The sequence below is a fragment of the Idiotropiscis lumnitzeri genome, chromosome 21 (assembly GCF_059441095.1).
Source record: "Idiotropiscis lumnitzeri isolate Australia: NSW breed Sydney's pygmy pipehorse chromosome 21, RoL_Ilum_1.0, whole genome shotgun sequence".
NCBI classification, from domain to species: Eukaryota; Metazoa; Chordata; class Actinopteri; order Syngnathiformes; family Syngnathidae; genus Idiotropiscis; species Idiotropiscis lumnitzeri.
This window is the reverse complement of record NC_142411.1, coordinates 2,217,825-2,234,271: the sequence shown is the minus strand read 5'-3', so window position 1 is coordinate 2,234,271 and position 16,447 is coordinate 2,217,825. Positions and strand designations below refer to the sequence as shown.

At 43.1% G+C, this 16,447-nt stretch overlaps 3 protein-coding genes across 6 annotated transcripts in view; 1 reads left to right on the top strand and 2 right to left on the bottom strand.

The window, feature by feature from the left end:
* Positions 1–2,862: 2,862 nt before the first annotated feature.
* vrtn (vertebrae development associated) lies at positions 2,863–6,779 on the bottom strand. Its single transcript, XM_088286447.1, has 3 exons — positions 6,603–6,779; positions 5,087–5,400; positions 2,863–4,972 (listed from the first exon to the last, which is right to left on the bottom strand). Exons 2-3 carry the CDS (start codon positions 5,396–5,398, stop codon positions 3,296–3,298), a joined length of 1,989 nt encoding a protein of 662 aa, XP_088142573.1. The 5' UTR covers positions 5,399–5,400; positions 6,603–6,779; the 3' UTR covers positions 2,863–3,295.
* An 858-nt stretch (positions 6,780–7,637) lies between these two features.
* The window catches only part of LOC148316410 (otoferlin-like), a 79,306-nt gene continuing 70,496 nt past the window's right edge, over positions 7,638–16,447 (top strand). For 3 of the 4 annotated variants that reach the window (XM_088286440.1, XM_088286444.1, XM_088286439.1), the window contains exons 1-3: positions 7,638–7,788; positions 8,493–8,590; positions 13,783–13,862. In XM_088286440.1, coding sequence (XP_088142566.1) covers positions 8,586–8,590; positions 13,783–13,862 — 85 coding nt within the window. In that variant the 5' untranslated portion in view covers positions 7,638–7,788; positions 8,493–8,585. The remainder of the gene's footprint in view (positions 7,789–8,492; positions 8,591–13,782; positions 13,863–16,447) is intronic. The other variant, XM_088286441.1, reaches the window with a different exon arrangement.
* LOC148316412 (uncharacterized) lies at positions 9,148–11,167 on the bottom strand. The gene is made up of 7 exons (XM_088286449.1): positions 11,067–11,167; positions 10,700–10,954; positions 10,338–10,622; positions 10,209–10,268; positions 10,029–10,133; positions 9,632–9,672; positions 9,148–9,567 (listed from the first exon to the last, which is right to left on the bottom strand). Exons 1-7 carry the CDS (start codon positions 11,119–11,121, stop codon positions 9,466–9,468), a joined length of 903 nt encoding a protein of 300 aa, XP_088142575.1. The 5' UTR covers positions 11,122–11,167; the 3' UTR covers positions 9,148–9,465.

Here is a 16,447-nt window from a genome sequence, read left to right as displayed (position 1 = left end):
GCCTTGGAGGCCAAAGGACAACAATGTGCTTTGTTTCCATTCAGTTGAAATGAAATGCAACTCCTCTCTCGGTGGGCCGCGACTTCACTCCAGTTTGATTTATTAGCTCCGGAGACAAAGTGCAGGGTCAGTGCAACAGATGAGCGCCCGAATCCCGTTCGTCGGCCGAGACGTCCGATCGGAAACAAGCCTTATCCGTCAGAGAGGATCGAGTGCATTTATCATTATCGGCCGATAGTGTGCCTTCTCCGCTGGCTGGTGCCACGCCGGACCCGGACCACGCTGCGGCCAATGAAAAGTGCCGCTGCGGGTGCGGGAGAATCCCGACACAATCATACATCTCAGGCTGTCTCCCCCAAGCGTGCGCTCACTACTTTTTCAGCCTTTATAGCTTTTTAATCAAGTCGGCTCCACGCAGGGCGAAAGGGGACGAATCCAGATCGGGACATTAGAGCGGGGATAAGTAGAACATCAAGTCGAACCAAAGCTTTTACCCCGAAAAGGAGCATTTGATTTGTTCATAGATTTATTTTTTTCATTTTTTTTTTTTTTAGGGAATGTAAAATATGCGCCTTGGCTCAACAGGTTCTGAAGCACGGATTTAATTTGTTCTGTTGTATGAGATCTTCAGGTTCTGTGAGGGTGAGCTGTGTGTATAGTTGTGCCTGTGATTTAGACACATCTGTAAATATGAGCGGGCACATTCAATACATACGGCCAGGCCTATATTACAACCATTAAATTCATGAATGCACGCGCTAAGACATTTTTTCCCTCTCGGTTTCACTTGTTCTGACAAATCAGCAATGCAACAGTCCAAATCCCCAGACGGGACTTTTTAAAGAAGGCAGATGAGCAAATGCAATCAGACGCAGCAGTTTAGAACTCCCCGTGGCTTTTTGTGAAACATTACACACTTGATTGCAAGTGACAGTGCTATGATTCAGTCCTCCGGGACACACAGTGTACGGTGTGCACTTTTTTTTTTTTATGTCCGTGATCAATACACTAACCGGCTTTAACTCAATACTCAGCTTTTCTAACCAAAAAACATACAAATGGCTTTGTTGACAAATCACTCATTTTTGCAACACACGTTTGTCGCCATTTTTATGTCGACATAATCCCTTCCTGTAATCCCCAAAGAAATAGCTGTAATAGGGTTTTTGGGGGGGTGAAACTACCCATAGATGCCACAAGATGGCGCCAAACAACTACTTTCAAATTAAATAAAAGCACTTTGACGTCATGTTGGTAAACCACTATGTGTAGGCTTTTATTTAAATAAGGTAGTGTAAACCATCCTATCTGATGTCCTCTGCTAATTATTTGCCCACACGTATAATTTAACATAGCTTCAATACTGACTTTGTCTAGAATGGAACGCTTAGCATTTTTTTCCAAGGTGGTTTTGTGTATTTTTCTCCACTGAAAAAAAAAAACACTGACACTTTTTATGCTCTTATTTAATTAAAGCTGGCCAAAAATATTTGAAGACATCTGAGGCCCTTTTTCAGCTCATCCCAATTTATGACCGGCACACTCCTGCCATCTAGTGGACATAAAGTGAAGCTACACGTGTGTGGTCCCATCATTAAATGTAAAGACATCAAGACTGCGCTGATTAAAAGATGATTAACGACTCTTTTGTTGTCACACGTTTGGACCACTTTCCCCAATCAAGACTTTAATTAGGAGCCCAATCAAGGCTCACTGCGTTTTTTTTCCATCCACAAACAACATTCACATTCTGTTGTTGTAAACACACACATGCTAAATCCTCCCAAGACCTTCCACCCCTCATTAATCGCACACCATGTAGTCTACTGCTCACAACACATGTGCAAATCTGCTCGCCAAGGTTGCTTTACTCCCAAAAAAAAGGAGATAAAATGCAACAATATTCTGTGCTTGTTAAAGAGAAAAAAAAGGAGGTAAAATATATGAATTAATGACAATTGGTTGGAAATTTCTCCTGACTTTCAAAACCTAAAAATCAAAGCATGAACTTGATTAAAGCAATATAATTTTGCACTTAATTAATAACTTGACTACAGCACAATCGTCAACAAAAATTTAATAAAAATAACTGAATTTGTCACTAGGGTAAAAAGCAGCTTTTTGGCCATATTCTGCAGAAAATATGGAAATTCACGAGTAATTTTCACCCCTTTTGTCACTTTTTACCAAAAGTCAAATTTATTTATTAAATATACTGGCATATAAACAGGTAATCAACTCATCCCAAAGATCAATACAAACGCAATATCAGCCTTGACCGTGACAACAATGCCCTATTTTTAAATATGAATTTAACGCTATATTTAATATATTGGTGGCACGTTACACTTTGACCCTGAAATAAATGTGATCAGATAAAAGAGGATGCCAATTTTGACTTCAGGCGGTTCACTTTTACACGTTACAAGTGAGTGGCGGTATCACTTGATCAAAGTGTCTGAGACAACACCCCCCAGCCGTTCTCTCCACTTCTAGAACCCCCTTCCCAAAAACACAACCTCTCGGGGTCTTATCTCCACCACCTTGATCCCCCCTTGCATACAATTAAGACCCCCCGCCCGCCGCCTCCCCACCCTTGACCATTACCTTCATTAGCATGAGCACAATAAGCTGCACGGAAGAAGAAAAAACATACAAAACCCCTGATGCTCTTTTGTTAAAAGATGATCATTTGCAGGCGGAGTGGTTTTAAAGCCATCGATACCGTCGTGTCCGGTTTTGCATGAAAAAAAGTAGTCCACTCTAAAACGGAACTAAATTGTTAATATTTATTTTACAGGCTTACAGCAGACCGCGCCTTGCCCACGGACGGAAAATACATACGACAACTCTGTGGCACTTTTTATTTTTACACTCGGTGAGTACAAATGTAACACTGGACCTACAAAAATGTAGTTTCTGAAAGGCAACCGGGAATAGGTAGTCTTAAAATGAGCGGTAGGGAAAAAAATGGTCTTTTACATTCAAGGCTCTTGTGAATAAACACAAGGGTGCATTTGATAAAAATGGTACATTCACAGCGTGTTCTTTGGTAACATAGGAATACAAAATATGGGAATTCAAAAAAACTGTAATAAGACCCTGGCTCATAGAAACGGTCAACGTGATATGCAAAAAGGATACATCACTAAAAAGTAAAGGGTGCCCGGTACGATGCTTTGCAGGGAGTCCAAACTTGAAACGGCTTTTTGGCCTGCGGGGCTTCAACACGCCCGCGTCTCGGTCACAGTTTCACACTCGTGCAAATTTTCCAAATGCGGTGTTGTGCGAGGCTTCAGCCGTGAACCAGCGACACCCCGTGGTGCAGAGCCCGCTTCCACATGTAGTAGGTGGAGCGCGGGGTGAAGGGGAAGTGGGAACGGAACTCCTTGAACGTGGGGAAAGACTTTTCCTCAAAGCGCGTCTGCAGGAACAGCTTGGCCTTGGCTTTGAAGTTGGCCAGAGCCACCACGTCCACGGCCAGCCTCTGCGTGTCCGGCAGCGAGCACGGCAGGTTGCGCTTGGGATGCGCGGTGCCAGCGCCGCTGAACGGAGAGATCTGCGCGGACGGGAGCGCCTTGTGGTTGTTTGCCATGCCGATGACGGCGTCCGGCGGTTCCCCAACCTTTGGGGCGTTCGTCTCGTTCACCATCCTCTTTGTGTTGCCTCTCGTCCACAGCCAGTAGAAGCAAAGGGACAACGTGGGAAACCTGAGCTTGAACTTGCTCAGGGACAATTTGGACTTCTGGACCAGCAGCTTGGCCACGTCTCTGAGTTGTTTCTTACTCATGTACGCCAGCCGGAAACTTCTGTGCCTACGCCGGCAGATCTTGGACCGTGAAGCAGCTTCCCCGATGTTCCGCATCACCGGATAGATGCTCTTTGGACTTTGGCTTTTGTCTGCGTCGGAGCTGTCCGAGCTGTTGGCTTTGTAGCCTCCAATGAACAACATGGCCTCCCTCCTCCAGTTGTAGTAGGTGGACCTGGAGATGCCCGGGAAGTTGCGCTTGAAGAGCCTGAAGGGAAACGAGGCGTTGGTGGCGATGCAGTTCTGCAAGCAGCGTTTGGCTTGCTGCATGTGGGCCGCACTCTGAGCCCGCTCCAGATCCAGAGGCCCCATGCTGAGGCCGAACATGCCGGCCACGCTGTCTTGTTGGTCCGACTCGTCTTGTCTGAGCTCAGGAGAGGACCAGGCTTCCTGCTCCGTGCTCTCGCCGGGACTTACCTCCCCCGTGGATGAGGACGTGGAGAAGGTTCCGCCCGACTTGAGGAGCTCCTGCTTCCAGTTGTAGTAAGACGACCTGGAGATTTCGGGGAAGAACTCCTTGAACTGTTGCAGCGGGATGAGCTTCCCTTCCAGGTAGCACGCCTGCAGGAAGTATTTCGCCTCATAGCGAGCTGTGGACTTCTTACAGTGCTCTTGAGACTGCCTCTTCCAGCGGTAGAAAGTCCTCTTCGTGATGTTGTACTTGTCCTTCAGAGTTAGGTACGAGAACTTGGAATCTTGGTTGAGGAGCTCCTCGCTCTTGGGACTACTCGAAGAAAAATCGCCCACATGGACCAGCGCCACAAAGTGATCGGGTCGGAACAAAGTCCCCGATTGCAACTCGCCGGACCACATGATGTGGAAGGTTTGCGGCTCGCACTCTGTGGGCCAAGTCCTGGGCCGGATGACTCGGTTGAAGTAGGAGCGGATTTTGTGGTTGAACATGGGGTAGACGGAATATATGTTCACCTGAAGCACAGACGCCAGCGCGTACACGTGCCACATGTTGGCGTACGAGTCCGGGAAGCACGAGGCCTTGACGTCAGCGTCGAAGATGGCCTCCAGGATGCTCGCGGACAGGTTGAGCATGGCCTCCGACTCCTCGGCGCAGAGGCTGAAGCGGACCGCCTGGAGCATCATCTTGGAGTCGATCATCCCAGACAAGTAGTACCTCTTCCACAGGGCCATTTCGACAACTGTCCTTACCTGGTCGTGTAAAAACAAAAGAAAATCCTTAGATGTTTTCTATGAAGGAACATCGGTTCATTCTAAGAATCAAATGCATCGAACCTCGTGGAAAATTTTAAATCGGACCCTCACCTGTAGCTCCAAGCTCAGACCACTGTTGCCCACCAGCAGCATGCTGGCTGCGTCAAACAGCAGGTTGCCCTTTCCTTTGCAGCGTAACGGCAGGAGATCCGCTGGGGCGTCCCGTGGATACAGGCCTTGGGCGACGTCATCCACGCCGACCCACTCGGGGAAGTTCCGGCAGGGCAGACGGGGCAGCGGGAAAGGAGCCAGGAGCCGGTCCACCTCCAGGGCCTTCAGGATGAGCACATCCAGACCCGAGCTCTCCGTGGCCTCCTGGAGCTCTCTCAGGATGGACAGCACCGCCTCGTTCCTCTGAATCATGACTGTCGGACGTCACAGAAGCAGGAAAATGTCTTCTTATCATTAATTGTAATATCATTAATCAGTTTTTTTTCCCAGTTCTCTATAGTACTCTACTTTATCAAAATATACAGTAAAAAACATTTACATGAATAGAACCAAGAAGTTTCTGCTTTGGCAAAAGCTGGTCACAATTGCTAAGAATCCTGCAGTAATATTATTTTTGCAGGATAAATACAAATGTAAATATTGTTTATTTAAATGTGTTGCACTGTTTGCGTTCAAATATATGTTTAAAGGGTACATTTTGGAGTCACCGGTGTTCCAATTTACCGTGAATCGCGCGAGAACTCGCAAACTTGCGTTATTTTGCTGTGAATCGCGCGAGAACTCGGACGAAAGAGCGGCAGTCGACGCCATGTTTGCAACATCCGGCCACGAATGCTACCGCGAAGGAGTCGGATTCCCGGTGGGTTGGCCCTCATTTTACCAAATTTCAAGACATTTAAAATTAAACAAAGTGTGTTCTGGTGGCGTAGAGACACGCGAATCTTCAAAGCAGCCCAGTGTTGTATAAAATCCTTTACCAGAAACGAGCGAATTCACCCGATAACACCGCTCCGAGGGTTATTGTTACGATTCGACAGCTCATGCCGAGAGCAGCCCGTGACGAAACTTAGTAATATATATATATATATATATAAATTTTTATATAAATAAAACAGAGACTGAAGGTAGTCAATCGTGGCAGAAAACACATAAAGTGCATGACTCAGCCACTATGCTGAAATTATGGTAAAACATCCAAATGACGCCATGGCAAACCAGGAATTCCTCGTTTCGGCGATTGACCAATCACAGCCGCTCACTGCAATATTTAACTTGGTTCGAGGTTCATTGTCAGGTTCCCCACGAAGAGCTAAATTGCTGTTTTCTTGCGTACAATAAATTTCCCCTTTAATGACTCTCGTACGTATTCCGTTTTTGTGGACGATTATTTTTAATGACGATGGTCACCATATTAGGTTATCTCGCATTTAAAATAGATGCTGCAAACCTCATACAAGGCAGTAGTAACAGGAACTGCGACCACCCGTTATTACTCAATTTAAAAAAGCGTGAGAAATAATGTGCCGATGTGTAAATCGCCACTCAAACGCTTTGAAAGCAACAGTGGCAAACTACAGACATTTGGCGCGCGCGAGCAACGTGAAAACCAACTAACCTGCGGTGATGAGTTCAAGTCGCTGAGGAAGGCAAACGCAAAAGCACTCTTGCTTGCTTGCTAAGAGTCGCTCGGCTCTCCCGGAGGACTTCCAAAAAGTCTGTTCCCGCTGCCTCGCCCTCACTCCATCGCGTGCGTAAAAGGTGACAATGACGAGCAGCCAAGAAAGCTCCTCAGGAAATTGTCCATCGGGAAAGAAAGTGCTCCTCCTTCCTCTTTCCTCCTCCTCCTCGGTGGTGCAGTCAGGGTCAACTTCAATGTGAAGTGTTAACAAAAGGGCAGCCCCAGTGGGGGACTTTGAGGTTGAGGAACATGTTATTTTGTCAACAGTTCAAGGTTATTTGTCAACTGGGCTTGGAATTAAGGTGCAGTTTGGTCCTCCTCACCAGGACAAAGTTGATTGTTTTCAGTGTTTTGGCTCATCAATGCTGCTTTTGTCAAGATTTTGTCCAGCGAACTGTAGTTTCAAAAAAATGTTTTATTTCTTATGATCCAGCTCACAGCATAAAATTTAAAATGTATTTATCCTAACAGACTATGATTCATCCATTATGTCGTGCCTATTTTATTTTCATGGTCTCGGTATTAGTTGAGTTGGACTGAGCTGAGTTGTTTTAATTCAGTTTGATTTAGTTTCAAGGTCCTGCCTGCTTTTATTTATCCTTTTTTTTAAGGTGCTCCATCATCAGGTCCGCCTGCTTATAGTTTCATGAGTCAGTAATTAATTCATTACCTAACTGATGACCAAAAGTGTAACAATCACCCTCGGCTGACTTTATAATAGCACAGGAGGTGCGTAGCTGTGAAGTTACAAAATATTTGGTGCTTATCCAGATAAGATGAATTCAGCTTTCTGGTGCCTGTACGCGGTCAAGCGCGAGTCCCGTTTGTGGATTGGAGTGGAAAATGTTCAGACTGGGCGTGGAGCTCGGCCTCCGCTTTTTTAACACCTCTCCCCTCTCTCTCCCCTGTCTTCTGTCTTTTGCAGGATTTCAGTCATCAAGGCTCTTTTGTTCCACGCACAACCCCCCAGCTCACGCACACACACACACACACAGCAGGGGACAGCAGCATTTGGCCCCCGCTGACCCATCAGACAAGCTGGTGCCTGGCTCGGACGGGCTTCGCGGCTTTGACCTTATCAGCTGATCGTGTGACACACCTAACTCACACGCACAGTGCATGGGTGAATAAATAATACGTGTAAGATTTTCCATGTGTTGAAAGCAGCGGTACAATTTCTACGCCCGTTAAAGGTTTTGAAACGACGATGACGAAATGGTTGCGTAAGGCAAGGGCACACGACGAGCTCATCTGTTAGAAGTTTTCAAAGAGTCACTGTGTTCCTTCTAGCAGTTCATCGTGACCTCCACCAAGGAAGGTTTTATTTAGAATACCAGGCCACCCCACCCAATTATTAAATTTAAAGGTGTGTTTTTATATGTTGGCCCATGCAATATGCATATCACAAGGACACGCAATAAGTTTCTATGCTTTTACCTAAATTCGACCAGTCAGACATAAACTTAAATGTATATCGCCATAAAATAGTTGAACATTATCTTGGGTAATTACAATTAATTAGCTATGAATACAGGGACCATGCTTATTTTGCCGCATGAAAAAAGTCTTCTTTTTTTTTCATTAGATAATAAAAATGTATTTGTTTTGTATTAGTGTTTTAACATGATAATGACATTTTTTATTTCAATTTAGGTGCAAAAATAATTATTACGTGATCCATAAATGCTGTTCGTGAGTGTGAGCCCATCCGTGGCATTTTGTGTTGTTTGTTCGCTTTAGCCGAATGGAACCCATTAGTGGAATGTTCTGCCTTGAAGTACATAACGTACAACTCTCTTTGTTTTGTTTTTTTGTTTTACTGTTTAGCTTGCCAGTCAACATCAACTTGGAGTGGAATGAACAGCTTGGAATGACTTTTTTTGGAAGAATTTGTTACTATCTGTCAAACGGCTCGTTGTTATGAGGTGAGTCAAATTTTAAACTCCTCGTAAAATTTTTATTCTTTTTTTTTTTTTTTTACACATTTGACACTAAAAATGACGCAAGTCCTACATATGTACAATTGTAGAATGTGGTGCTAACACCAAAAAGTAAGAAAGGCGCCGCAGTCAACTTAATATTCGACATGTTTCTCCTTCTCCAAACATTTCTGTCTTTGCTTATCTCTTCAACCCCCTCATTCACCTCTCTCTCACTGTCACACACGCACACACACCCCTCTTAGGTGTGGAGATGCACTGTGAACAGCTCAGGAGTGGGCTGACTAAAAAAGTATTTAAAATGCAAATAGAGCAACGCTGGGACCGGCTCCGGCAGTCTCTCGCCTGCTGAGACTGTGTGTTACAGTGTATGCGTGTATGGGTGTGCAGGTGTGACCTCGCGTGTGTGTGTGTGTGTGTGTGTGTATACAAACGCAAGCTGAAGCTTAAAGCCAAGGAAAAAAAACGTTTGAATCATTTTTTAATCTTGTTTCCTTTAAAGAAAACCATGTGCCCTCGTAATGGGTATTTTAAGGCTCAATTTTAATTTTACAAGATTTTTTTTTACATGTCTGGGGAAAAAAAAATCCATCTCAAACAAAAAAATAGTAAAAATCAAGAACAGAATGTTCACCATCCTGTACTCAGAGGCGAAAAGAGGAAATCAGGAACTCATTCTTTTCTTGTTTCATGACAAAAAAGAGGAAGTGGTATTTATTGAGGTAGACTAGTCAAATCCATAAGATACAAATACTTAAGCTCAGCTGTCACATCTGTACATTCTAACACTTAGAAATCCTTATTAATTAAAAGTATAATAATTCTACTATATGGACATGAACACGCATGAAGGTCTACCACTAGCGAATGCAGGCATATTCCGTATCTTGGCCCTGGGAGAAAGACACGCTTTCTGCGCCAACGGGGAGGACGACATCCGCATAAATGACGTCATCCGCCACCTGTGGAGACACAAAACGTTGTTATTGTGTTCCCTCATGAAGCCACATGAAAGTGTTAACTTACATGGTTGTGAACGGTTGCGGGACAGGAGGCTTCAGGCAAGTCTGAAATGATCATTTGCAGAATGTCATACAAAAATGTAAAAAAGGCTTTTGTGTCATGTTGGCACATTTTTCTTCCATGTTCGGACCTACTATAATATTTTTTTAAAAAAAATACATGCTAATTTACATCAATTCTTAGTGACCTTTATTTTTATCTTTGCACTCGACAAATACTATGTATTAAAAAAAATAATGCTAAAACTAATTAAAACAAAGCATTTTTCTCAAAAATAAAAACAAACTTGCTGGAAAAACATTAACATGATCCAAATTTGAAAAAAATAACAATAATGAACTGTTAATTTTTTGTTAATTCTTCAATAAAAATAAATAATAAATCCCCAGTCACGACTCACTTGCTGCCTTTCGTCGCCTGATGACGACAAACATGGCAGCCAAGGCGCTCAGCGTGGCGCACGCCAACACGGCCATCACCACGCCGACTTCGTAGTGGCTATCGCCTAGAAACATGACAATAAGAGGACTTCTTTGGCATAAGAAATCATTTTTAAAGCTCAGTGGACTTAATTGCTTACCCTGAGGTTCTGCTTCTTCTAAATCGAAGTCTCCTCTTCCCTTTCCCATCCCCTTGGGAACTATAAAGGCAAAAAGGTGGTTTTATTTTTAGTTTGAAAATGATAAGTCCATTAGTATTTGGTTCACACCTGGTACTTGGACTCGCATCTCCACCGAAGTCCAGAAGTTTCGTTGCACACTCGCCTGGCATCTGAACTCTTCTCTCCTGGGAGCTTGCAAGGTGACAGTCAAGGTGACGTCACACGCTGAATTTCGCAATATGCGATAGCTCAGGTCGTCCCCGCGGACCTCCTGGCCAGTGCGGTCCACCCACGTCAAACGGACTCTGGAGCAACGGCCCAGCGTCACGAAGGACAGCAGGGTGCACTGGAAAGATATGTCAAAGCCCGGCGCCACTTTGAACTCGGGAACTTCTAAAGAAACCACAAAGGAAGGCCATTCCGTTGTTCTCGATGCGAGTCATGTTGCACATTTTATTTTTTTAACTGACCTTTTTGAGGTGTAAAGGCATCATCAGTTATTCTGCAGTAATGAAGTCCAATGTTGTCTTCCGTCAAACGGAGCTTCTTGGTGCATTTAAGGTCCTGGTTGTCAACTGGTGTGGATTGCATCATTTCTCCGTTAGTTACGATCACAACGTCGACGCTCTCCGTTTTCGGAGTAAATCTCCAAATGTGATAGCACACGGAACTGGCGCATGGAAACGTGAGCGCAAAACTGACCCTGTCACTGTCACCATTGATGCCTGCAAGAAAAAGTTGGGTGCGATGGGGTCAATGGCACTTCATTAATTAATATATATATATACACACGTATGTATATATACATATGTATACACACACACATACACGTCTTACCTGCGATGAGAGGAACCACCAGCAAGCTCAACCTCATTACGAAGCACTTAAGCATCTTGTGTGTGCTCGAGTGTCAAAATACTTGCCAGAGTCATTCTGCCATACTTCCTGCCTTTGCATGCAACTCTTCCTCTATCTAACTGCTGCGGAGGCCCAACGTCATTCAATAATTTAAATGCAGCAGGAGTCAACTAGTTGATTATTATCCATATATGAGCTACAAGTTTAAGGCATTCTGTGACCTTGTTAGTATCACAAAACAGCAAGTAAGTGTCTCAATATTAAGTGTTGTCAATCATTGTTGGTCATTAATGTGCATTGAAGTTGATGTTGTTTATACCATTTGAACTATGTGTATCATTTGGACCACAGCTATTTAGCATTGTGCGGAGACATTTGCATGCAACTGCTCATGTTTATTTTATTTGTATTTTGTTTTCTAGAGTAACCACCCACACAAGCAAAATTAAGCAGTCCACAGAGAAAACTTGATTTCATTACAGCTCCAATGAACAAAATTATGTTCTAACCGATGAAAGGTCCCAGGAATCACTCCTAACAGCAAACATTTGTTCAAAACTTTGTGACGTCAAGGGGCAAAAGACAAATCTAAATTTGGCCAGTAGATGGGAGTAACACACCTTTAATATTTCTAGCAAAGATGAATGAGATCATGTCCAAACAAAACAACAGTCTCTCTTAAGGGAAAATATGACTTTATTCTCAACAACAAAAAAATAAAACATTGGATATAAGGAGATTGAATTTTGGACGGCATATGTTAAAAAAAAAAAACGTGGAAAATATGTTTACTTACTTACATTCTAGATCACCCTCGCAATAAGTGAAATCTATGTTATCAAAATACCTTATTTAAATACGTCTCAGGCATGTTTTTCTAGTCTTTACTGTACTTAGTTGTTTTATGCTCTTTCAATACACTTTCAAAATAAGTCCAAAACATTTAAGTACAAAAAGAAAGCAAAAACTATGGATGGGTAAATATTGTACAAAAGTGTAACAGTTCAGCCCAAAATTCTGCATGTTGTTGGGGATAGGACGGTCTAGCAAAGTTTGAGTTTGCTTCCATGTGACTCATCGCTTTCATTTTGGCCCTTAAAAGAAATGATCTAACGCTTAAAGAATCTGCGCGTCAGCCAAGAGTGAAGCACTGGAGGCAAGGATGCATGAGCTGACAAAGATCAGAAAATGCCATACAAGCGCTAATCAGAAAGCGTCTACAAAGGATAATTAATATGTAACACACGTTCATCATTTCATTTCAACAATATAAATCTTGTCCATTTGTTTTCAGTTCCGCAGCATAATTCTTGGGGAATAACAACGAACCATTTTTTGCTTCCAAAGTGGCACGTATTTTAAGTAAACCCGTACGACCCTTTGACCCCCAAAGCCAACGGAGTAAGCAATTTACTGGTCAAAGCAAAAGCAAGGTCACTTTCCAAAACGTGAACAGCTTGCTCTCTGCTGGCTTCCACTCCACAGACTCAATGAGATCATGCTCCAAAGAGCAAATCTTTCAAAAACGCTCTGCTATGTTTCATTGTCTATCCAAACACATGTCCACATGGAAACGCGACGGGAGCCTTAGTCAGCACGGAAAAGATGTGTGGGTCACAACAACAACAAAAAAAATGAAGTTAGATTGAAGGTTAATTCTTTTAAGCGACTAACGTGGCGTCTTCCACAATGACAAAACCCGCAGGAAGCACGGCTCGTTGGCTCGTGTTTGTTGAAGAGATCAATACACATTCGGCCAGGGGATTTTCCACGCTGTTTTCCGAAACAGATGTAATATTGCCAGCGGATTTCGACTAATAGGCATCAAAGGATCGCTCCCATTGTCTTAACTAATTTGACATTCGTCTTCTTATTTGGGTTCAGATGGGCCATGTGGGTTTCTTTCTCTTTCCATTCTCTCAACCGTCTGTTTGGATGGCGGGATTGTTATGTCTGCAAGTTATACGACTGAAAAATTGCAACGACTAGACTGAAGCCTGCCCAACCGATTTCGCTTCTCGTCACTCAGGTGCTTTCAGTTCATGTGGAGCATTGAGCTTTTTTTTTGTTTTTTTTAAATCTAGAGGCTTATGCATGCTGATGCAATGAAAACGGGGGGTCGATTAAATCAAAGCGTCGTTGCATCAGTTTGCTCTCGCGCTGATCTCAAACAGGAGCAGCAGGTTGCTGGAAAACGGTCCAGTTATGAATATGATCTTGTTTAACAACTCCTGAAATTCCCCCGAGGACGCTGACGTGAGTGTGTGTGTGTGTGTGTGTGTGGGGGCGCCACGTGAGTGACCTCATCCTCAGCAGTCCCTCTGCCGAGGTCACCGAGAGCACAAAACATGATGCAGAGCAGCACATCACGAAACATTAGCCGCGAGTCAATTAATACGAGTGCTGCTTCACATCAGCCTTCCTCGTCAGAATATTCCGATTGCTCCCGTTGCGATGGGACTTTCCTAACCCGGCGGTGGACTTTGGCCAGTCCGCATTAAGAAAATCAGGCAGCGTGTCCCGTCGCCACAGTTGAGGATACATTTCAACACACACTTGGGTTCAGATTCCAGAAGGATTTGGACAGTGAGAGAGATTTTAGAGTTTTCCCTTTCCACTCAACAGAAAACAGGAATTTCAGTCAGTCAAATGTCATCAAGATTTATCATGGTTGCCTCTTGCGCTCTTTTTGCAGACACGATGAGCCCTTTGCGGCCACAGAAAGGAAGCGCTTGTGTTCGTGTCTGTCCCACATCCGTCACCCTGTCGCTGTGCGTAAGTAAATCTTGCTTTCCACCGCCATTTAAATGATCACAATTGCCATCGCCGACCGCAAGCCTAAAGGCCGATGACTGTCTTCGCTCCAAAGTCACTCCCTGGAAATCCACAACGGCTCAGTTTTGTTTGGCTTTCTGCACGAGTTTGCTGCCTCAAAGAAAATTCACCACTGAAGCCTTTAAGGATGACGAATGATCGTTTTCAACTCGGGCTCATTTTCCGTTTTTGATTTAAATTGTGCGGAACACGCGACACGTTTTTCCGCGAGTGTGCCGATGCCCCTTATGCGACCCCGGATCACAATGTGCTGAAATATGAATGAACGGTTGATTGGGTCATCGCTCACAGTGTGTAAAATATCAAAAAGAGGTCACGATAAAAGCTTACAAGCGTTAGAAATGTTGAAATTGGACTGCATCATTTCTCATCATCTCTCAGGATGAATCACCTTTCATGGAAAAAGTGCAAAATCAATTTGGGATGAAAAGCTAACGCTCCGCTTCAGCGCTGACAGGACGGGAACACACCGTTTTCCTTGCTACTGTCCAGATGTCTGAGAGGATTGTTTTGGAAACGTTGTGACTCCATGTTTGACAATTTCAGGTTACGCACAGCGGGTGCATCGCAAGTCATCAGCGTTATCTTAAGATCGCAATTATGAGAAGAAACTTGAAATCAATCATATAATAAACTCCCAACAAATTAAATAAGGTCATCAATAAAATCATTTTAAGGTAGTGAATCGCTTTTATTTTGGCTTCAAATGTTGGCCTTTCGTTCTCATTTCTACTTGCTAATTTTTTGTTAAATTATAGCAAGAGCTAGCGTTGTTGTTGTTGATCGTGCCAAGTCTGGGCAAGAAAAGTTCTTGATGTTGGCTCGTTTCTTCCCAGCAGCTGTGCTGATCCAGTATATTGAGGTGATCACGATAAAATCACACTTGGAAAGGCAGCACTTGTTGAAAAACAATATTTGACAAAGGCTGACCCACCCGCCAACCTTTTGTTTGGATTAGCTGATGAAGCTGCTTCCCGGTTACGTGGACTTTTCCAGCGACCGACGTGGTAACAACGCAGTAATAGGAGGTTTTTCTGCAACCTTTGGCATCCTGGGCAATTAATAACTTCCAGAGTTGTATTGTTTTATTGTTATCATTCGAAGCGGATCAGATAATGGATGGATGTTCTGTGAGGTTTTGTTCCATCATATTTTTGAATTATGTTTTGGGTCATGGCGGGCAAGTCTAAAACTGAAACTTTCCTAATCGAGTCCAGATGCATTTTTTGTATTCTTGCACTTTAAAGCCAACAAAATAAATTTTTAAAAAAAATGCAAAAATGTGGTTAAAAGCCGTTTTCCGTTTTTATTTAACCACGCATCTCCAATGCCAGCTCGCGTTCTAATGTGACCTTGTCAAAGTGACCACTGCCATCAAATGTGAACGACGATTTCAACCAAAATGTTTAACGCTCTCGTGTACTAAATCTTGGGATGCGTTTTGTACGATTCGAATTCCTTTTCGATGAGCGGCCACTCACGACATTCTGCTTTTGATAAGTAAAACTGCTACATTGTGTCAAGAAGCGACTCGTGCCAGGATTTCTGTTGCAAGTTGAAATTGCTGAAAGGCCCGAGTGATTTATGCGATCATTTAGACAATAAGAGGCGCCCATGTTGTGCCGTTTACTACTAACAAACATTTCCTGGTAGAGTTAAATAAAAAAAATAATAATACAATTCTAAATAATATAATAATAATAATAAAATAAAAAAATAAATAATTAAATAAAGTAAAAAAAAAAAGAATAAAATGCAACCTTTGTTATGAGAGAATGTAGAATTCAAATACTGTCCAACAAAAAGCAAAACTGCATTTGTGCTTCACATTTCAAGAAAATACCTTTTTGTCATTTATTATTTGTATTTGGGGGATTGTAAAGAGGTCAAAATAAGTGACTAATCATTGGGAAAAAAATACTATGTATAGGTTAAATATATGAATAAAATCTAACAAAAGCTTTCTTCGTACGCTAAATATTTGCGAAAACATTCCACCGACAACTTTGTTGTCATGAGGAACTATAAGTAAAACATCTGTTGTCAACTCAAGAGGCTTTAAATACATTTCCTGCCGCTCTTTTTATTTCTCCGTCAAAAGCTTCACGGTGATGATTTAAGCTTTCTACAATGAGCTCTTAACTTTTTCCAGGCGAAACCGTGACCCACTTATAAATATATTTAAATAGCGTGCGTTCACCAGCACATATTCTTTAATCATCTGGAATTAAAAATGATGGCGTGGAAAGGTGCTCCTAAATTCTCCACAACCATGCCAAAAAGACGCTTTGAGAAAAAAAAATGTGTGTAGCCGATTTGTACGAGCCACGTGTGGAAAGTAAACTCGGGCCTGGCTTTAATCAAGCCAGCGTGGCTTCTTGGTCTTTTTGCTGTAAAGGACGTGTTTTGCCGCCTGCACAGACCTTGACTTGACTTGACCTCGAAAACTATTCCACATGCTCCGAGCGTTTCTGGGGGAAAAAATGGCTGACAGCTGATGTTCTAGCGCAAAAACAGTGTCGGCT

Coding starts and splice junctions, on each gene's coding strand:
- vrtn (XM_088286447.1), bottom strand. CDS start 5,398: ATGATTCAGAGGAACGAGGCGGTGCTGTCCATCCTGAGAGAGCTCCAG. Junction 4,973..5,086: donor GTCTGAGCTTGGAGCTACAG/GTGAGGGTCCGA, acceptor TTACACGACCAG/GTAAGGACAGTTGTCGAAAT.
- LOC148316412 (XM_088286449.1), bottom strand. CDS start 11,121: ATGCTTAAGTGCTTCGTAATGAGGTTGAGCTTGCTGGTGGTTCCTCTC. Junction 10,955..11,066: donor GGTGGTTCCTCTCATCGCAG/GTAAGACGTGTA, acceptor TTTTTCTTGCAG/GCATCAATGGTGACAGTGAC. Junction 10,134..10,208: donor AGAAGAAGCAGAACCTCAGG/GTAAGCAATTAA, acceptor TCATGTTTCTAG/GCGATAGCCACTACGAAGTC.